The following is a 22,162-nucleotide window of genomic DNA, read 5'->3' as shown; positions in this document are numbered from 1 at the left end:
GAACATCCTGAAATGTACCTACTTCATCTCACATCAGGGCCAAGAGCAAAGTTTCCACTGGTGACTTCACCTCTGAACCCTTCATGGCATCCGCACTCAACTCTTGCCCTCACTATAGGGTCCACGGAAAAGGAAAAGATGACCAACTTGTGCCATTTTTCAGGTCTTGATGATGGATAAAGAAGCCTGAGAAGGATTTATTTTTAAATGGATCGTTCCCTGCGTTAGAAGTTCAGACCTTGCCTGCTCAGGAAGACTCAACAGAGAAAGGAGAACTAGTGAAAGCAGGACATCACACGGGTCAGGAGGAGAGTGAAAGAGGAGCAGTTCAGAGGGGAAGGAGATTTACAGTCGCATTGTTTTAAAAAGCTTTATTTCTGGTTCCTTTTGGTTAGCATCTATTTGACTCCAGTGACTAATGAAGACCTTAGAGAAAGCACATCTTTGTTAAAGAGTCCCTCCCTACCCCCTCTATAAAGGCGTGAAGGCACACAATACCCATGGGTCCTCCTGGGAAAATAGGGAAGATTTGACAAGGCCGATATTTAAGGTAAAAAAATCCCAAACATCTTCTTGGCTGTCTTTATAAAATAAGCAAAATAAGGCACAGCTCAATTTTTGAAGTCTCTTTTGGACGTCACCTTTACATGAGCCATGCACTTTACATCTCGGGGTGCTAGATGGCTGTGGTTGCAATAGCAATTAGCTGGGAAATCCTAATCCGGGGGGGGTGGCCAGAGCAGGGTCCATGGGCCAAACAGTCTGCAGGATTCTACAAGGCAATCCACAGCCACCCTCGGCTTTACTATGGAAGGCAGCAGGCTGCTCAGGTCAAAACGGAGCACAGTATGCTGGGAGTTGTAATCGCCAAGGGCTGCACCTGTGCAACACAGATGGTAGAAGCCGCAGTATCTCCGCAAGTCAGGTGTGGCTCTGGGGCTCCTCGCATTTTGCAACCAATCTTTAGTTGCATAAAGTGGAAGCACCGCTGCCCTAGATGCATTATATACGTCTCCTATAGAATCTGTACTTCTCTCTGGCATGTGTCTACATACAGCTCATCTCCCTACAGAGATCACCGCATTGACTACTGTTGCTAGTCTGAACACCCCGAGGTGCCCACAGTTCTGCGCTGGGCTCTGCCATGCTCCTGAGGCTAGTCGGAGGGTTCCGTGGCCGTGGTGTCCATGTCAGGAGATAGCGACAGCCTCCTGGTCTCTCCATTGTTCACGTTCTTCTTGCTGTCTTCCCTCTCAAGATCATAGTTCTTATCTTCTAATCTCTGCCTGAGCTTGAGGGACGACTCCCTCCTGGTGAGGAGCACGGGTGGGATGCTGGGGAATCCTCCACACGTTGTCGTACGCTTCTCTGGGAACAGATGCAAACAGATGATTATTTCCCACGGCACGTGCAGTTTCAGACGGAAGCAGCACAGCCATAGGCCTCTCAGTGTCACCGCAGCCGTGTAATGTAACGGCCATTCATCCCAAAGCACTTCACTGACTTGAGTGTATATTCTCACTTCACCTGCTCCTGAAATGCAGCTACTTCTGGGGTGCAGCCTTGCAGCTGTTAAACAGCACAGAGCAACACTAGGCAAAGACAGGAAGTGAAAGAAGAGGCAGAACGCAATTGCTCTCCCTTGCATTTGGCTAGGAGACTCGGTTTAGCACCCCCTACCCCAGTGAAAAGGGACCCAACGGAATATTTAATAACCGCAAGTAGTTAGGATCTTGTATATACATTCTGTGTGGAAGAGAGTGTCTCCAACTGCTCAGTGCTCCCAAGAGTGACACGTGTTCCTTGGAGGACTACCATCCAAGTAACGACCAGGCCCAACCCTGTTTAGCTTGTGAGATACGAAAGGATCCCAAGGCAGAATGGCTGCAAAATAATGAGCTGTGACATTAAGGTATATCTTTGCCCTGAAGTCCTAGCCCCGCCTCTCACCTCCTGGCCCAATGGGGTGCATCAGTCGATTCATCTGGACGTTCCAGTGCTTGACATTGGTGCTGGCCTGTCGGAGCTTCCTCTGGGCCGCCTGAAATGAACAGGAATAGGCAGGTAACACGCACGCAGCTGACAAATCCACCTAGTGCAGACCCACGTGCCCTGAACCAGCTACAGAAAGTTCCCAGCTCCTTTGCACAGAAACTGGGCCTCACCCTTACATTGCCTTGAAGAATGGAGTTTGACCTCAACTATCCTGGGCTCTGCTTTGGCAGGGCTTTGAACCAACACCAGCCTGGCAACCAGAGCCAGCTTTGGGGACCCCAAGCCCCATGGGCCAGAGGGGTACTCTGATTTGTGTGACAGTCCTGAATTTTGCATGGGGTCTGCTACAGCCAGATCAGTGCTCAGCTACCGACACCTTCCTAATCAGGCTGCTCTTTGCCACCCCAGCTCTGCTTTTTCACTGCTCTAATCCCCTCCATCCCCATGCCTGGATGCCTTTGCTACCCATAAACGGTCCATTGTCACCCCTCAAGGCGGGGCTTTGGCCTCGATTGATGACCACAAAGTGCCCCACGTACACAGATGCTGCCGGACAGATAATAAATGACTCAATATGCAACATGGTAGCAAGGGAACCCCCCTCTTGGTGGTTTGGCGACCCACCCTTAGGGGTGCCATTCCAGCAGATTTCCCACAATAGAGTTTGCCAGCCAAGCCTAGTGGGCGTGAAACTTACAACCACCACTCATCACTCAAACCACCACTTCCTCCCTTCCCGCCAATATTCTTTGGGAACCTGTTCTTAACCTATGGAAGAGAACATTCAGTTGGTGGCAGCTGTAACACGCTGCTAAGACACCTTGTGATCTCTCACTCTTCTGGCTGGTCTGCCACTCAGAGGATGCTACCACTGCTGCAAACAAAGCTACCGTAAAGCTAAAGTAAACTCTGCTCCCTCGTATACAGAGGAGAACACACCACTCCTGCGGAAGAGTCTGAAACTCTGCCCATCAGAGCAGCCACCAGTCACTCACCAACAGCCCCTTTACCAAGAAACATGAACACCTAGATGATATGGCGATGGGTATATTTATAGATGCTTAGACAGGGGAGTTCTCTTCTGTTGAAATCCATTGGCCCGATTTCCTTGATTTACCAGCGTTTACATGGGTGTAATGCCGTCTACTTCAATACAGCTACTCCACATTTACAGCAGGGTATGTGAGAACAGGATCGCACCCCGTTTCTCTAATATTAAGGAGAATCACATGCTAAAAGTAAATTATGCGATCTTCCCTGAGAGGAAACCCTGATTTCCAATGTAGAAAAGCCAACCTATTTCTTTCCAGGTGGTGGGCTTGGTAAATCTCTCTCAGGGGGGTTAACGGCAGTCTGGGAAGTAGGACTGGTACGATGCTCACCATGACATCCTGGTCTACCCTCTGCCTGTTCTCTCTCACTTCTTCCAGCTGCTTTTGGGCCTCTTCCAAATATTTGCTCTTGTTTTCCATCTCCTGCTTAAGGACCTGCTTCTCCCGCTGGGTCTGGATGATGTATTCCTCCTGCTCCTCCTTCAGCTTCATCAGCTCCTTCAGCTTCTCCTCCTCCTCAGCCAGCAACCTGCCGAGAAAGAGCGAGAGGTGGCTGTACCCCACCCTCCAAGCGACCAACACACCCGACCTTGCCGCGGCGGGGCTCAGAGCTATTCCAGACCCAGCAAGAACGCTGGGGGATTGGCTCCACGCCTGATCTCCTCCAGCGGGAACTGCTGTAGGGAATGGCGTAGAGGTGCTGGCTGGGAAGGGGTACCAGCAGGGAAGGCTGGGCACTGTAAGGAACGGTGTTGGAGCACCGGCTCTGAAAGAAGTTCTCAGTTTCCCCCGTCTCCGTCTCTTCCAGCCAGGGGCGCGGTGGGGAATAGTGGAGGAGTGCTGGAGTAACGCCACACCCCTGAGTGGGTCGGCAGCAGTGGGAATTAAACCTGTGACCTCTGGATCTAAAAGCACGAGCCTCACTGTCGGACCTAAAAGACCCAGCTCTGTTAGCCAAGGCTGTAGCCGGCGCATCAACCTCTATATGTGGCCCAGCCACCACTAGGCAAGGAAAAGCACCCCAGTGAATGGCTGTGCAGGAGCTCCCAGCTCCTCCGGTCCCAGCTGAGCTGCAGCCAGGTCTTAGAGCATTGCCCACTGAGGAGTCAGTAGGAAGGAAGGTATTTCCTGGTTATACCTGGCCTGGGCGTATCTCACAGACTCCTCGTCCTGCCGTGCCTTCACCTCCTGGTGCAGGGCCTCCTGGAGCCGAGCCTGCATCTCCTCCAGCTCCACGATCCGCTTCCGCTGCCGCTCGGCCTCCGCCTCCTTCAGCACCATCTCAGCCTGCATGGAGGCGCGAGCCTGGAGCCGCGGGGAGGAGACGGTGATCGGCATGGGCAGCACGCAGCCAAGCGCAGGGGTCCCCAGCCCCCACCCGAACCCAGCCTCTCCTCTCTGTACTGCCAGGAAGATGGAGCTGGACGTATCCCCCGCCACGGACACCCCTGTGCAGCCGGCTTGTGGTTCTACAGGGCGCTGGGAGACGCATTCACCGGCCCTGTCCCTAGCTCCCCAGGGCGGTGGTGCCTTTAGACCTGAACCCTCTGCAGCAGCTAACCAGCAAATCCAGGGGTGGGCAACAGGGACCTCAGCCTGCTCCCCAAAGATGTGACACTGGCCACCCAGCAGGCCTTCCTGCTGAATTGGGAATGAACTGGGCTGCAGAGACTGTCCCCGTTGCCATTTGGATGTCCCAGCTATGCCAAGTAGCGCCCCGGACTGCACAGGACTGTGAAATCGAAGCCCCGCGCGTGCCCAGCCAGCTGGCTTTCGGGGCGCTTGAATTTCGATCAGCCGTCGTGAAGACGCACGGTGCAACTGCAAACCGAGCCCCTTATGACGGGGAAAATGGAGGGGTGGCCCTTCAGCCTGGGTCTGAGAACTGCTTGGCAGTCTGAGGCTAGGAAAACACTAGCCAAGCTGGGGGCAGGTACTGTGCTAGGCTTGCAAAGCAGGGAGAGCCCCAGTGCAGCCCCAACGGGACGCAGTGCCTGGGACGGTCTGTGCCAGGAGCTGCTGCGCACAGGGGTCTGGAGTTTGCCAGTTAAAAGACCCAGGAGGCTACAGCAGTAGTGACCCAGATTTTACCAACTTCGGGGTCTCTGGTGAGTTACAAGGGAGACCAAGAGAGAAACTGTCCCCTGCGCTAATGGAAACCTCCCAGCATGGACGGCACCTCTCCTCCCTCCCCGCCAACCTGCTCAGCCTCCTTCAGCTGGACCTCCAAGGTCCTCTGCATCTCCTCGTGCTGCAGCCGGCGCCGCTGCTCTTCCTCCTGCAGCAGCAGCTCCGCCTGCCGCTGGGCCTCCTTGAGCAGCTCCAGCTCCTGCAGCTTCCGCTCCTTCTCCTCCTGCAGCTGCTTGAGGCGCTGCATTTCCTCCTCCTTGGCAGCCTTCCGCCTCTCCCGCTGCTCCCTCTGCTCCCGGCGCTTCTGCTTCAGGTCCTTGTGCAGGGACTTCTTCCCCTCTGCTTGCAACCGGATCGCCGTCTGAATGGCTGGGAGGGAAGGAAGGAAGGAAAGGAAATTCAGCAGGGCCACACCAGGCTGGGCCATAGATCCAGCTGCTGCAGCGTGTCATAAGAACATAAGAATGGCCACACTGGGTCAGACCAAAGGTCCATCCAGCCCAGTATCCTGTTTACTGACAGTGGCCAGTGCCACGTGCCCCAGAGGGACTGAACGTAACAGGTAACGATCAAGGGATCTCTCTCCTGCCATCCATCTCCACCCTCTGACAAACAGGCTAGGGACACCATTCCTTACCCATCCTGGCTAATAGTCATTAATGCACTTAACCTCTGTGAATTTATCCAGTTCTCTTTTAAACCCTGTTATAGTCCTAGCCTTCACAACCTCCTCAGGCAAGGAGTTCCACAGGTTGACTGTGTGCTGAGCGAAGAACTTCCTTTTAAACCTGATACCCATTAATTTCATTTGGTGGCCCCTAGTTCTTATATTATGGGAACAAGTAAATAACTTTCCCTTATTCACTTTCTCCACACCACTCATGATTTTATAACCTCTATCATATCCCCCCTTAGTCTCCTCTTTTCCAAGCTGAAAAGTCCAGTCCTCTTTAATCTCTCCTCATATGGGATCCGTTCCAAACCCCTCATCATTTTAGGTGCCCTTTTCTGAACCTTTTCTAAAGCCAGCGTGTCAGCAGCCACAAGGCCGGAGCATGGCCTACTACGAAAATGAGACTGGGAGCCTGGCAGATAGGACTCCTGGGTTCTACGTCCTGCATTTTGACCCCTCTAGATGCACATGTATGTCAAATACATCCACATCATCCAAAGGATGAGCTCTGGACCCAGTCCTGCAGGGTGCTGAGACCTACTTGACTTCAATGGGAGCTGTGGTCACTTAACAGGATCAGGCCTTTGACCAACCCATGCCTCAGTTTCTCAATCTGTGCAACAATCCTCATTTGTGTCCCAAGGGTGCTAATTACTTCGCAGTTGTAAAGTGCTAAGCATGGCAGCATCTGTATGGCTCTTCAAGGGAGTGGCTGTTTGACATGGATTCTGAGTCAGTCTGATTAAAGTGACCTGGTTTGCAGCAACATGATGTTGGAAGGTCCAGCAGCTAACTCCAAACAACTTGAAACATTTTGGAAATAGTGTTTGGGTGTGAATGCTGTGAAATGGGCACCTGTGCCAGCTGATCAGACACTAGCGGAATCTTGGGAGAGGTTTACAAGAAAAGCTGGTTAATAATAAAACCTAGCTCTTTCCATCGGTAGATCTCCCAGCTCTTTACATTAACCCCATTTTACAGATGGGGAAACTGAGGCCCAGCGAGGGGAAGTGACTTGCCCAAGGTCACCCAGCAGCCTAGGTGACCAAGCCAGGAGCCCAGGTCTCCTGAGCCCCTGTTCAATGCTCTAGCCACTAGGCTGCAGTGCCTCTTTTAGTTTGCTTTAAGTGGCTAGTTAATTAGAATCTCTCTCAGTTTCATCCCAAGCGCTTCACCAATGAGATACACACAGCACCTAGCACAAAATGTGGCCACCTCTGGGGTGGAGCGAGGCTGCTGTGTGGCACATAGCTCACAAGCAGGGGAAAGGGGAACTCCGAAGGACATCAAGGGAATGTCCTACCCACCCACATGTAAGAGAGACAGAGAATGCCAAGAATCAGACTCGGCATTCCCCCTTCTCCCAGCAGAGGGTACAAGCAGCCAGCTCCACTGAAGTTAATGGGAGTTGCTACTATCCTGTGGAAAGAAACGGGGTCTCAGTTTTATGAGCCTGGGGCAGCCCTGCCAGGGGTGCTGAGCGTGCAGAGGTGCACAGAGAGCTCAAGGGCAGAGGCTGCCTCCTTTGCCACCCCACGGTTTCATCTTTTCCTTCCACTGAAGCGACTCAGGAGCAAGAGGAAGGCAGGATGGAGAGGGAGGGCAGGCCGAGAGCCCGGCGGGGGCGCTGTGGCACAAACCTAGCGTCCACTCCTGCCGCTGCTTGGTGTCCGAGGCACTCATCTCATACGTGCGAGAAGAGGTTTTCACGCAGAACATGCACCTTTTGCCTTCCCGGTCGGGCAGGACCTAAGGGGAGAGGGGAAGGAGTTACCGCTCCCGTTCCTGGAATAGTGCAAATCCCCCCTGCGCCCACGGAGCAAATTCCCCCTCCCTGCATCCTGCAGTCTGGGACAGCCCCCCACAGCACAACTCCCAGCCTGCCAGCCCCCCTCCTTTGGCCCAGGCAGCTCCCCACCGTGCCCTTCCCCTAGGGCCTTTCCTTCTGGACGTAAAGGGGCAGGAATTACAAGGAAGAGAAATGTTTCTTTCCTCTCCCGCCTATGATCAGCCTCCCCCAGTCCCTGTACAAATCGGGGCCCTGTATTAACCCCTCCTTTGCTGGACAGAAGCCTTTGGAGCAGCGTGCTGACAAAGGGCAGCCTGACACCCAGCTGATATTGCTAGGCCAGGTACCAGCAATGGACGCGCATCCCCATCCCCATCCCCACCCCCACCGACACATGCATGCGGCAGGTGGGATGTCAGGCAGCACACAGCTGCTTCATATGCCGGGTCTGTCAGATCAGATGACCCATGAGCATAGCCCTGTGTGCCAGTGATGTCACTGCACGCCCCCAGGGGACCCTGCAGCAGCCGGCAATGCTGGAGAGGAGAAGCCAGCAGTAAAACTGATTGAAACCTGGTGTGGATTTAGTGCTGGTGAAAGGTGCTGGACTGACAGCCCGGGAGAACCAAGTCCTCCATCTATCCCAAATACAGGGCTTGACAGGACAAACTTCCCCCACCCAGGCCCCTGCCCAATAGGCATCTGATCCGATCGAGAGAGCTCAGTCTCCAGGGCCCATTCAGTCCTTGGCCCTTCCTCAGAGACTGCCAATTAGTGCCAATTGTAGCAGGGACTTTTCTGTCAGGGAGGCCGGCTGGCTGGGAGCTGGGCTGACGACGAGCAAGCTCATGTCACATAGGGTAAGTCCACGCTGCAAAAGGTGCGTTCTTAGCACATGTTGGCAAATGCAGGTTAAAATAGCAGCAAAGACACAGCAACAAGGCCTTGAACTCGGGTTAGCAGCTCAAGGCTGCCCTATAGGCTGGAGCTCACGCTGCTGACCCGAGTTAAAACCCAAGTGCTGCATCTGCCCTGCTGTTTTAACCCAAGCTAAGAACACACCGGTTTTTTGCAGCGTGCTGAGTGGAGACGTACACAGCAGCCACCCTTGTGCCCTAGCCTGTGAAAATCCGGTTGGTTCTGGTTCTTGAACACCGTCCATCACCATGGCATCTGGGGAGCCTTTCTAGCCTTGAGCTGCCCTGCGGCTCTTGTGTTAACGGAAGTGAAATCAGTCTGACCGGAGGTGAAATCAGTCTGACCGTATGTCCCCGGCTCTCTTTCCACAGGCACTGCCTGGGGTCTATCACCCACTGGACCAGTAGCACCTGGGGTGCACGCACACGTGCGGGAGACAGGGGGGAACTGTTATTGCACCGATGGCCCAGCTCAGCCTCTCTCCACCGGACCCTGGCACAGTTACCTCCACGCAGCAATGTTTGTCCAAGGCAATGCTGCCTTTCTTCTCCTTCCGCTCCTCACTCATGTAGTAGGAGAGGGCACTGGGCTTTAGTGTGAACCATCGCTCGGACCAGTTCCGCCTCAGCTGGCCCTTCTTCCAGAGGTAGCCCTGCACCCAGACAGAGTTGGGATCTCAAACCAGGGGCCGTGCCAGAGAGCCCCTGCGCTATGAGTCCAAGGGGGGGTTTGCACCTGGCTCCCACCCAGCTATCAGAACCATTTCGGTGCATCCGCAGCTACCGTGCTTCCTACCGGTGTGCGTATTGGTGCACGCTGGGAAATCTGCTGGCCCCTGTCCCGTATTGCCTCAGGAGGGGACGGGGTGCCCAGCAGACATGCATGGAGCAATGTGCCCCACAGTGTGATCCTGCACACAGCTTGCTGGGAGCAAGAAGGACCTGCCAAACCAGTTTGACTAGCACAGGTCCTATCCACAGTGTGCCAAACTGGTTACAGAAACAGGCGTCAGCCAACAGCCCAGCCACATTACCAACTGCACATCAGCCATGGCGGGCATGGCCACAAGCCACGGCTTGAGCCGCTAGCTGGCTACACACTCGGTTATAAGCATGGACAGGCACAGCCAACCAGACACACAAGCGCTTTATCGCTCAGAGGGCTTTGGGATCAGGTTTAAGACACACAGGACACTTTCCCTTCTCCAGCACCTTCTATTCAAGGCTCTCGCTGTGCTCCCACAAGACAGGCGAAAGCAGTCTCCAACCTGCAGATGTGTAAACTGAGGCAGCTTGGCTTGGCCAGGGCTACATTGGGTGACTTGGCCAGGATTACACAACGGGAATGGGACCCAGCAGCCTTGACTCTGCTGTTCCTTGCTCTAAGCACTGCTAGGCAACGCTGTCACAACAAACAATCAGAGATGCTGGCTGCCAGCAAGGGTCTGTGTTCAGTTTAGCAAAATATTTTAGGTTCAGAACTGGCCTGGTAGCTAATAAGAAGGGCTGAGAGACTGCCTCGTGCCCAGACGCTCCTGGCAGACTCATCACCTGGCTGCCTCGGGGTGGCTGCTGTCTCGGGGAGCCCTTTGCACATGTAGTTCCCACGAGCTTCCCAGGAAGGATTGGGGCAGGAGGGAGGCTCAGCCCCCCTGTCCAGGGCTCTAAACTCACCCCTCCCCATGAACTCAGCAGGTAGGGTTGTCTCGGAATAGCCCTATGACCTTGTCCATATGGAACTGGGGAGGGGTGAAAGATTGTTCCTGGGGTGAGAGGAAAGGGCGTGGCTTTGCCCCGAGATGGGCAGGTCCCCACAGCCCCTGGGCTCAGTGACAAGGTTACATGGTGCAGCCCATTTCTGGTGGGGATCAGAACCCAGCCCGAGCTTCTCTCCCAGTAGCTCGTCTCCCAGGGTCCCTGCTAGCTCCTTGCCTGTTTGAGCATGTCCTCAATGACCTCCTGGTACACCTCTTCAACGGCCATGCTGACGGCCTCCCGCTCGATCCCCCGCAGGAGTTTCCCTGAGTTCACCAGGTCCAGGAATTGCCAGACCGTCATGCCGTTCTGGTGCTGGGGATCCTGCGAGAGGTAGTCATCCAGCTCGCAGCAGTTCAGCTCCACGTTCATGGAGGTGCAGACCTTCTTCAGCAGGTACTCCACCTGCAGGTGGGGTTGGGGGGCAAAGCAAGAGCCATTTCCACCTGGGGACCACCAGAGACATGGGGCCACCCCAGAACACCCGGAGACCCTGGAAGCAACCGTATTTCACCCCATGGACACTACTTTCACCCCCAAACTTCCAGAGAGCTGGGGGCACCCCCAACTCCACCCCAGGGACCTGGGGGAATCCCCATGTTCACTGAAAAGAAGTAGGGAAATCCACATTTCCACCTGAGACTCCCCCCCAGTCATTAGTAGCCCACCCCAAAACAACCAAAAATCAGTGATCAGTTTTGAAAGTCTTGGTCTATGATTTTACTTAGTACAGTTACTACTGCACTCAGTTTTGTCGAGTAGGAAAGAATCAAGTTGCTATTTCTGCCCCTCACTCACGTAGCGATTGCCCAACACACACACACACAACTGCTGACAATCACAGTGATACACTTAAAATATTTTAAATTCCATTTCCATCATTAGGTTTCAGGGTAAACACACAATTGCAGATGACTGGGTGAAGCTCACACTGCTCAGATCTGGCTGTTTCAGGCTGCATGCAGACTCAGGAAGATAGAGTTGCATTGTCTACAGCCAGTTTGCTTTTGGGAAGTGTTTTTTGCAACCGTAAAAACTAGAAACTTCTTTTTTAAAAAAAAGTTTAGATTCTGCAGAATCCGTCACTGGGGCTGGATAACAACCTCAAATGTGCTAGAGCTAGGGCACGAGGCAGGTGTCTCATACCAGTGCTGTAATCTCAGTCTTAGCTGGGGATTTCTGGGCCCCTTTCTGGCTGCTGTTGAGATCACAGCAAATTACTGTAAGATGGGGGAGAGATGGTCTCCCAGAAAGTGGGTCAAAATGTCAGGAAATCACCTTGAAATTAAAAAAAATAAGAAAAAAAAACCATCAGAAAGTTTTGGTTTTTGTTTGGTTATTTTAACTGAGGGTTTCGGCCACCTCTCATCTCCCAAGAGCTGAGCCAGAGCCCAGATGTGAAGGGTTGAGTTTGACATCCATGCAACCCTGCTGCAGTCATTGTGGTTTAATTGTGGTGTAACCCAGCGCAAGGGATAGTGCCGACTCTGTCCCCTGGATTGGATGTCCCCCCCCCACAACAGCCTAACTCAGAGGAGAAGGAAAAAGCCCCAATATTCTGCCCCCTTTATAAGAAGCAGGCGAATGCCCAGCCCCCCGGCAGCGCCACTCAAACAGAAAGATGATTCAGTGTGTCAAGGTCTGTGGAACAGGAAATGCCTCTCTTGGGGAACAGGAAGTGCGGTTGCTGTGTATACATGCGCACAGCTCCGGTTTTTGCTGATCTAAAGGGGAGATGGAGCAAGAGCAGCCGCCGCGGGGTAGGAGCAGAGAGCGCCCAGCATGGGGGCATGACAGAGGCCATCCTCACCAGCCCGTCAGTCAGACGGGCAAGGCCAGGCCCAGACCATCACCTTATTGCTGACCAGCTCTGGAGCCAGGGGCAATGGGTTTATTTTCCCCGCCCGAGACTGTGGATTTGCAAACCACCTAATGGGGACTTTAGTTCTGCCTCGGGAGACCATAAAAACCCTCCCTTTCTTCCCATGTGCCTAGTGGAATTTAGAGATTATGATTAGCCGCTTTGGCTGAGTGGCTGGGATTCCTCTCTTTTAATTAACCCTGCGGCATGCACTTGCATATCTGGGGTGGTCAGAGCCTTTCCCGCTGGCTAAAACACGGACTCCGCCGCTCCGCAGCCGCTCACGGGCACCACATCCCAGCATGCAGTGGTCCAACTACGTCATGCGGTGCAGGAGATTCTATTGACAAAACCACGCACATAAAGCTACTCATTAGGGAAGTGAAATGATCAGCAACGTTCCCCTGATAGCACCCTGAGCTTATGGGGTTGTGTGGGTTTAGGTGGGCTGTGAGAGGCTTATTGTTCCACGTTCGTTTTGGAAAGGGGGGGCAGCCTTAGGGAGGGCCCTGCAGGGTGCGAGTGCATGTCCGCACCAGCAGCTGGCTCCCACTCAGCCAGCTCCTGAAGGTGCACAATGGCAATCCCAGGTGGGAGTCCCTGGCTCAGCTCCGTTTACATCCCCATGACAAACCCGGGGGCTCGAAGCTAACTAAAAGTGCAGCTTTTGGGCTTTCGTGTTTTCAACGGACAGCTTTTGCCGCTCACGCAGCTCCAGCACATGGTGCTGGCTGATCAGGCAGGTGCAACGTGAGCCCTGTACCCTCACCCTCTCTGCTACAGCTGCATCCGCACCATGAAAGCCAGCTGGAGTGGATAGCAAGCATCAGACATGGCTCTCCCCAGGCCTTTCCCTGCAAAGAGGGGTTGAAAATGCCTGCCCTCCATGATGGAGGCAGGGCCAGCTGAGTGGAACGCCCAGGGCAGCAAATCATACGATAGAACACTGTCTCCTCGCACCCTTTCCACGCCATCCGGCTATCCGTGCCGCAGGCGAGGACCTTCGCTACGGAGCAGTCCCCTGGGGAACGACGGCTGGCTCCCGCGAGCTTGTTCTGCAGCTTCACCGGCAGAACGGGCTGCTCTCTGCCTCAGCTACTTCCCTTCCTCTTGGACACACAATTCTGACCCACCTCTCTTCTGGCTCTGCAAGCCGTTATAGCCAGTTCTCACATGTAAGGGGGACGGTGGCCAGGTAACGAAACAGATCAGCCTAGAGAGCGTTTCTCATACCACTGCTTGCAACAGCTTCACCCCTCTTCCTTCCCTTCGGCTGTCACCTAGTCACCCCTCCTTTCTACAGCAGCTGTGTGGGCTTCGTTAAACCTGCACCAAAGTCCTCTGTTTATCCACGGGACAAGCAGAGCACAATCCTTCACCCCGGTCTGCCCAGTTGCAGAAGCCCTGGAGGGACCCTCCTCTAAGCCCAAGAAGGGAATTCAGTCTCCACGATCCATTCAGCCCTTAGCCTCACCGCTGGGACGGCCAACAAAGCTGGCACTTGTTCTCAATTCAGTGTGGGGATGGGAGTTTGAGATGTGATCTCTGGCCCCACTGAGACTGGTCTGAGGTGAAATAAACTAATTCCACACAGGCCGGCTAAGAGCCGGCAAATTACTTGGTCAGCACTGATCTAGGCTGGAATTGAACTGGTGATGCTGCAGGGAAAACCTTGCGCTTTCCTCTACCAACCTGTAGCACTATTCCTGGCTGTAATGTTGCAAGGTAGACAAATGAACGACACGTCACTAGACCGTATTGGCTCACTGTGTTATTTGTCAGTCCAATAAAAGTCTCTTGCACTTGGCCAGAGCTTTTCTCAGTGAGGGGGAAGCTGGGGAACTGACTGCGAGTGAAACGACAAGACAAGGAGCTCCTACCTCATCTGGGACCATGACAAGAGGGTATTTGTCTTCAGAGAGGAAGTTAAAGAGACACCAGAGCTTGAAGGCATCCTTATGGGACACGACACTGTTCCCATTCCGGTCGGGCTTGTAATTCTTCTTTGCCGTCAATGTCCAGCAGAGCTCATCAAAATCCTCCTTGACAAAAGCCCCTTCCTCCACCTGCAAACACATCCCGGGAGCCAGTGAAGGCGATGCCGTGACATTACAAAGCACTGGGAATAATGTAACAGCCTGCTATGGTGCCTGTCATCTCAGGAGTGCAAAGCACTCCACAGTCCCAAAGCTGCTTGTCACCCCCGGGAAGTAGGGGAGCATCGTTACCCCCATTTGACACCTGGAGAAAGTGAGGCATGGGGAGGGGAAGTGATGTGCCCAAGATCTCACAGCATGTCACCAGTAGAGCTGGGGCTAGAAGTCAGGAGTCCTAATTCCCAGGCCCCTGCTCTAGTCCTAGAGCACTCTAACATGAACCCAGAGGGCAGAGCAGTACGGACTCTGATACAGAATTGCTGCCTGTCGGTCTCTTACTAATGCACCCAGCAATGGAGTACCTAGGGCATCATGTCACGATACCTACCTTGTAAGTCAGCCAGGCATGATCCTCCCCCTCTCAGACAGACCTGGCAATTCTGCCATTGCACCCAAGTAGCAGAAGGCAGCATAAGATAGATAATAAACAATACCTGGCATTTAGAGAGTCATTTCCATTCTTGGGTCTCAAAGCTCTTTATGCAGTAGGGTTGGGATCAGCACCCCCCTTTTACAGATGGGGAAACTTTTACAGAGCGGGGACGTGATTCATCCCAGGTCACCCAGCCGGGCAGTAGCAGAGCCACAAATAGAGCCCAGATCTCCTATGTCCCAGTCCCGAACTCTATCCAAGATGCGTAGGGTGACCAGATGGCAAATGTGAAAAATCGGGATGGGGGTGGGGGGTAATTGGTGATGACAAGAAAAAGCTCCAAATATGGGGACTGTCCCTATAAACTTGGGACATCTGGTCACCCTAAAGATGTGTGATGTTTCAACAGCTGCCAGGCACTACAGCGCCTGGCCTAGCCCTTGAGCACATGGACCTGGACATGACCGTGGGGGGGCTTTCACAGCTGGTCGGTTCAGTGTGTCAGTGATTATTTCAGAACTCCGTGACACACAGGGGATACCGTGACAGTGACTATAATGGCTCAGTCACATCTCACAGCTCTATAGTACTTTTCATCCAGAAGGTACTTTACAAACTGCGCACAGCCACCCTCAGTGAAATGCAGCCACTGCTGGGGTGTGGGGCAGCATCCAAACAACACACTGCCCAGGGGCAGGGTGGGAGGGAAACTTTTTGGCTGTAAATACCAGGGTAAACCACTCACTCTTATCAAAATGCCCTCTCATATTTTTCGTGGCCACGCAGACAAGAGCTGGGTTTTGAAATGTCTCCTCTGAAAGACCCACCCACAAGAAACTCAATTTATCTAAACTCAATGGGCTGGGCTGGCCCAGTCAGGATTCCAACCTGTGATTCTCTGGAGTCTATAGCAGGGCAGAGGCAAGGAACAAGGTTTAGCTGTAATTAATATAAACAAGATCCTTTACTGGAGCTGCTGGACATAGCCAGAGCCTGTGGCTCTCTCTTGCTCCCTGACGGACTAACAGCCTGTACTGCTTAGAGTTACTACCCAGGAGATCCCCAAGTCTTGGGCTAAGAACTCTGCAGATGGACAGCTGACTACAGTGCAGAGGAGGGGCATTTAATACCAGAGGCTTTGACTGCTATGCCACCCCCTCAGCTCCAGCAACATGCTTTGCTGTGTGGATTACCTAGGGTGAGATGCTGAGACATGGGGCTATGCATTGCACAAACAAGAACCGTGGCTTCTTTTATTAGCTGCAGCTCTGAACGGGCCAAGGCACAACCTAGGGCAATAGGGAGGCACCCCCATGAAAGGCGAGACACCCTGTGCCAGGGGTGAAGCGCACACGGTCACAGGTGGTAGTCCAACCACCTCACACTGGCACACTGAACCCCTGCGCCCCCGATTCTGCTCTGACCCACCATGAGCAGAAACCTACTCCACCAGCTGGTGGAGCCATCGAGGGCAGGGCAGTCTGGCTATTCAGAAATCACGGGGCAAGAAGGGGATGTGTTCCAGCACTAGACTAGGGGCCCCCTTCTTTAAAGAGCACAGTGGAATAAAGTTGCTAGTAACTTTTCCTTCTGCACATGCCCAGAGGAAGCAGCCCACAGAGCAACAAGCCACAATGTTTCAGTTTAAGAAACAAAGATGCCTTTGAGATACAAGAAAACCCCAAATACCTGTCCCTTGCGATGCCGACTTCTATTTTCGCCTGCCCTGATAAACCACCAAATGGGGTGAAAAAAATTCCTACTAAAGGAGAAAGGACTGAGCTTTCCTGTCGGGTTTTCCACTGCTGGGTGTCTTGTCTGTCAGAGCTACGCTGCCCCTTCTGGAAACATTGACTCACAGTATGCAGGGAGGGCTGGCAGAGCGGAAGGGGTGACTTTGTTTGCAAAGAGCTGCCAATGCAACTCATAACGTTCAGCCTTTATCTGTCTTTTGAACTCTCCCTCCCCCAGGCAAGCAGGCGTAAAGGCCTCGCACAGGGTGGACACACACACACCTGTGCAAAGCAGCTACAGAAGGCCACCGGCAGGGTGAGCGGGGAGTTCTGACTGGGTAGCATTTTATCTTACCCACATCTCAATGATGACAAGATGCAACGCAGGGTCAATTAAGGCCTCTGGTTGTCCTCCCTCTCAGTGTAACCCACCAGCAAGTGTGTGTTACAGGTCCCCTTCTGCGTCCGATCCTCTGAGGATATGAATCTGTTACAGCCTCATGTAGGAAGCTTTAGCTCAAGCTGTTAACAGCTCATGTTTTTAGCTCTGGAGGTGCCCGGTTCAACTGCCAGGGCGTTGGCTAAGTTAGACACACTGACTCCTAAATCCCAGGCAAATGGTCCTTTCTTAAGGAAAAGGCATCTAAGTCCACAGATGGGGGTGCTCTAAAGGGATGACTGGCCTTGGTGAAGAGAAAGGAGAAGAATGAAATTCCACCAGCAACCAAGCAGACAGGGCAAGGAGAAAGTGAAGGAGCTTACCTTATCCAGGATGTATTTGTTGAGGTAAGGCATGTAGCCCTGGCTCGATACCGGTCCGTCATCATCATCCCGGAAATGCTCCTCCAGCGCCACCGGGTCATGGGGGATATGAAGCACCGTGTACAGGTTGTGAGAGAGCACCTGGCAGAGGAAGAAAAAACAGATGCACTCCACAGCTTCCTGGCACAGCACTAGTTAACAACAACGAGCCTACAGCACTCCATAGGCACCTATGAACAGTGACATGCAGACACCAACCTAGCTATCCAGGTGTGACTGAGTGCTGTGGTGAATCGGGGATGTGTTGGAACTGCAAGTTATCACTTTAAGAGTGGGACGTTTCCTGATTTGCAGGCTAAGGGGCTCTAGAGCCGTGTACAATCACAGACAGTCTGGTAAGAACCAGCCTAGAACAAAGTAGAATGAATTGGACATCGCTGCCTTAGGGAGCAGCCTGCTTTCTCTCTCTGTTTTTAGTTCTTTTGCGTTTTTGTTCTGCATGGTAAGAGGTAAAGTCGTGTTACATTGCAACTTACCAGCACGAGTATTGATAATTTTATCTAACTTCTGTTTACCTGCTGTGAACACAAGTGTCTGTTTCATCTGAGCATCCTCATATACCAACAAGAAGTCAGTGATATGCTAATTGTTTAACAACGGATTCCCCAAAAGTATCCCAGTTTAGCCTGGGATAAACTCCCACATTCCAAAGGTAAGTATAGGCTGCAAGGAGCAGAGGGAAGATCTGTGGCATCTCATCGTTTATTTCCCCATTTAAAGTGAATCACATTTTCATCACTGTAGCGAAGGATGGAGGCGCAGAACCATAGAGCAAACAAACTGACACTCAGCTGCACTTGGCTGGAGTGGCTTAGAACTTGTCCCAGAAAATACACTAAGCATATTGATAGTGATGTTTGATGGGTGTCGTTTGAAATGGGGGACCCGGAGTTCCTTCCTCGAGAGTTTTTATTTTGAAATTTGATTTTAGCAATTCTGAAGGACGGGGGGAAATATGCTCTTCAGAGATACTTTGATGAGGTTCTGCGCTTGCACCTACCACAGTGGGATCCTGGTCTATCACTAAGACTCTCTCGGTGCTACAATAACACAAATAATAATAATAATCAGAGGGATGGGAAAGGCTGGATCATAATACTGTTACTCTTAATTTGGTATACGCTGCCTAGATGCTATAGTGATGGGCATGTTAGCAATGCCTAGGCAGACAGACTTTGCAGCAAACGTAGGTGAATGCCTCAAAATATATTCTGTGGATGTTAACTCATATAAAACAGTTCACTGGTTTGGGTCCATTTGCATCTGTTTGTTTTCTGTGAGCATTCCAACAATCACATTTACTGGCAGGAATACGTGCAGAAACGGTGAACTGGAGAATTTCCAATTCACAACCGACGCTATCTGCACCACAAATCATATTCCGAGGCAAAAAAAAATTGATCTCAACCAATCAGGGCAGAGAAACGTACCATGTGACCTAGGCCTCCAATCAAAACTAACCAAAGCTGCTCAGATTCCGAATTTCAAACCTTCAGAAAGAACCATACTCAACTGAGCTACAGGATGAGTGTCAGTCACAGGCTCTTTTGTGGGGAACAGAGGCATTTTAGACAATCACATGCCGCCTACAGACAACTCCCTGATATCTTTGTCTGACGTTCTGGGACATGCACAGTGTGTGCAGTATGAGGCAGGCTGCATGGAAGGGCTAAGGGCCTTGGATATTAACCAAGGTTGTTAGCCAGCCTGACGACAGGGACAGCAGCAGAGAGTAAGAGAAAGGGACAGATGACCTCCGAACACAGACCTTTGATGCACAGTTCCCCACTGGGGCCTCAGTTAGTGCCCCTGAGTAAATTAACTCCATGGGACTCAGTTTCCTGTGAGAGTCTCCCCACTGGTCTAGCCCCGCCTGCAGTCGGTGGGGAGAGCACGGGTGGGTTTGTTTGCCAAACGGTTTGCAAAGTGGATGCACAGAAGCATTGGTCAGGGCTGCTCAGGTTCCAGCAGCCCTGCCTAGGAGGCAGAAGAGCTGAGGTTCAAGTGCTGCACAAGAGCCCAGACCCTAAGCTGACTCAGTCTGCAGAGCAGTGCTGGGGTGGGAGGGGACATTTCCGGCCATGGGGGCAGCGTCAGACGTTGATATACTGAGAGGGGCTGGCTTAGTTACTTAAGGCCAGATCTGTAAAGGTATTTAGGTGACTTTGGGAGTTTCTGAAGGGCCTGTGAGCCTAACCCCCATTGGTTTGAATGCTTTTGGAAATCCCACTGGGTGCCTAAATACCTTTACAAATCAGGCCCTTAGTCCCTCGAGCTGCAGGTTGAGATGCTGGCAGAACAACTCTGCCCGTCATTCCACCAAAGGAAGGAAACTGAAGACCATGGAGTGAGGAGAACTGGTTCCCAGTCCACCGGTGACTCACATTGTGGAATCTTGGGGAAATCCCTTCACCACTCTGCCTCAGTTTCCCCATCCATGCAATGGGGATTGTATTTATTTGCCTGCCTCCTAGGAAGCTCTTGAGGCTAAATTAATGGCTGTGCATGAAGCGCTTTGAGATACTCACGTGAAAGGCGCTAGGGGAGGGGAATGTGGATAGACACTGGGGGGGTAGGAATATACCCAATAGTAATATTTATAAGCCATTACTAATATTCAAATATGCCTTTAAAGGGTGAGCATGCAGGGAAAAAAAGAGTTAGAGAAAGCAGCCAGGAAAGAACAAAGCACATGCTTAATGCAGACTGGTCTGAGACCTCATGACTGTCTGAGACAGCTGGGTGAGAATGCTGTGGAAGGGCGTCCCACCTACACTGCACCTGGCCCTTTTGGCAAGGACGGGGTGGCTGCTTGCCTATCTGCAAACATGGGCATTCGCCTCTGTGATCCAGGGCATCCATGGCCTGTCTGCTGAGATAGTCACCGAGGAGGTTAAGGAGTACTAGGGCTGGTGGATACACCATAGGCAACATGGAGGGAGAAGCAGTGACCCTGTTTCACAGTACAGTCGCTCCCAGAGACCCTGACTGAGAGCAGGACCCCGTTCTGCTAGGTGCTGTACACACACCCAGGAAGAGACCACCCCAAAGAGTTTACAATGAAAACAGACAAGACAAAGGGTGAAGGGAAACTGAGGCACAGAGCAGGCAAGTGATTTGCCCAAGGTCACAGAGAAGGTCAGTGGCAGAGTCCAGGTCTCCAGACTCCCAGCCTGGTGCCCTGTCCACTAGATTTGAACATGCTTTCCCATTTACCAGTCCCCTGAACCATACAGTCCCCCTTTCTAACCACAGGAGCACTGCTCACTCTTGGAAAGCACAGCTGGCTGGGCACAGTGGGTGGCATTTCACTTTCAAATTGGCTCTTGTTTAATAAATTATCAGTCTGAGGTTACACGGGGTGCTCAGCATTTGAAGCCTTTCTTGACCAATCAAATTCTCAGTAACATATTGACTCCACCCAGCTTTTAAGCACAGTGTATGTGTGACAGCTACAAGCATTATGCTGCTGCCTAGGATTATATATTACAAGTACCTGGCACAGCACTTAGCTCAGATCAGGAGTGGAAAAAAAAAAAAATGCATGAGCCCCCTTGTCCTAACTAACTCCCAGTTTGGGTAATGAGATCCTGGCTTCCTAAAGATTCCCCCTTCCCCCGCCTGTGCTAAACTACTTGGCTATGTTGCTGTGTGCTGTTAAAGAGCTGCCACCTCCACCCTAGAGCTAGCTGCATTTTGATGGTGGTGGTGGAAGCAAAACCTCTTACCAACCCCAGGTGTGTTAGGAGGCTAAATTCACTAATGCCCAGAAAGTAGTGTGAAGCCTGCAGACGAAAGGAGCTGGAAAAAGGCAAGGAATCCTCACTGATCATCAGTTTTAGAGCTGGGAGACTGCCATGATGGGTGCCAAGCCTAACAGATAAGAACCTGGAGAGACAGGACAAGAGTGTGGTAGAGTGCACACTGGGTTACTGGGCATGGATACCTCTGCTTGCATGTGCCCTGCATGGTGTCTATGCACCTAGGCCTGTAAAGTATCTCTGGGTGTTTGTGGGAAGGACGATGCGATAACTAACAAGATGGGAAGTTGTAATGGCAGGATAGAACCAAGCGCAGAGTCTGGGGTGTCACTGCTCCATGGACCCTGGTCTCCGTTGTCCTTCACTGGGATGTACAAGTTGCAGCACCCGAAGGCTCAAACCCACCCCAAAATTGCTGGGACGGCTCCCACCCCCAAGAGCAGCTCACTCGGTTCCCCATGTTTCTTCCCCTCCCCAGCTGCATTTAAGTGGTTTATCAGAACCCTCCATCAAACCGCAAGCTACACGTGACAGGTCCTGGGAGCTTCCTCCCCGCTCCCTGAGCAAGGCTCCTATGTTTCTAGCCAAGCCTCGTCCCCGTCTCTATGGTGATGCAAAAAGTCATATCCAACCTGAAGAGCCTCTCTGACAGTCACGGATGTTTGTAGCTGGACTCCTGCCCAGAGGAGTGTCCAAACTCTAGCTGTGCAGTCACCAGTTACTCAAGTCTTTGGCAGTTCAGCATCAGCACGCCCAAGGAATTGCTCCATGAACACCCCTCCCCTGGCAGGAAAACACTAACAGGGGCAGGAAACTAGGCCCTGTAGATGGGGCATAAATCCCTTGGATATAAATCATTCCCCTCCCTGCTCTCTATCTAACCCGGGACTGGTTAATGCGCAAGAGAATTTGTTCAAGTTGGAGTTGTTCAAGTTATAGACTAAATAAACCTATTGACACCTATCGATCGAAGACCTATTGATCACCAATTATATCTCCCTATAGTCCCTCTGCTATGGTAGATGTCAGGGCCATGAAGGTCAGTTTCCCCTTGAAAAAGAAAATTATTCATGCCTAATCTGGCTAGTTTCTTAGCCTGAATGGTTTTATTTACACTCTATACACCAGAACTGGCACAAAAGTGG

The 22,162-nt window shown here is 52.2% G+C and overlaps 1 protein-coding gene across 3 annotated transcripts in view; it reads right to left on the bottom strand.

Annotated features, from left to right (window-relative positions):
• Positions 1-356: 356 nt before the first annotated feature.
• Positions 357-22,162, bottom strand: part of DEF6 (DEF6 guanine nucleotide exchange factor) — a 35,666-nt gene continuing 13,860 nt past the window's right edge. For all 3 annotated transcript variants that reach the window (XM_073320284.1, XM_073320285.1, XM_073320286.1), the window contains 10 exons: positions 17,197-17,337; positions 14,053-14,238; positions 10,489-10,716; positions 9,063-9,209; positions 7,491-7,599; positions 5,248-5,546; positions 4,186-4,352; positions 3,378-3,576; positions 1,951-2,041; positions 357-1,368 (listed from right to left, as the gene is read on the bottom strand). In XM_073320284.1, the coding sequence (XP_073176385.1) occupies positions 1,157-1,368; positions 1,951-2,041; positions 3,378-3,576; positions 4,186-4,352; positions 5,248-5,546; positions 7,491-7,599; positions 9,063-9,209; positions 10,489-10,716; positions 14,053-14,238; positions 17,197-17,337 (1,779 nt within the window). In that variant the 3' untranslated portion in view covers positions 357-1,156. The remainder of the gene's footprint in view (positions 1,369-1,950; positions 2,042-3,377; positions 3,577-4,185; positions 4,353-5,247; positions 5,547-7,490; positions 7,600-9,062; positions 9,210-10,488; positions 10,717-14,052; positions 14,239-17,196; positions 17,338-22,162) is intronic.

This window comes from Lepidochelys kempii, chromosome 21 (genome assembly GCF_965140265.1).
Source record: "Lepidochelys kempii isolate rLepKem1 chromosome 21, rLepKem1.hap2, whole genome shotgun sequence".
In the NCBI taxonomy this organism is placed as follows: Eukaryota; Metazoa; Chordata; order Testudines; family Cheloniidae; genus Lepidochelys; species Lepidochelys kempii.
The sequence above is the reverse complement of the archived record's forward strand: the minus strand, read 5'-3'. Positions and strand labels throughout refer to the sequence as shown.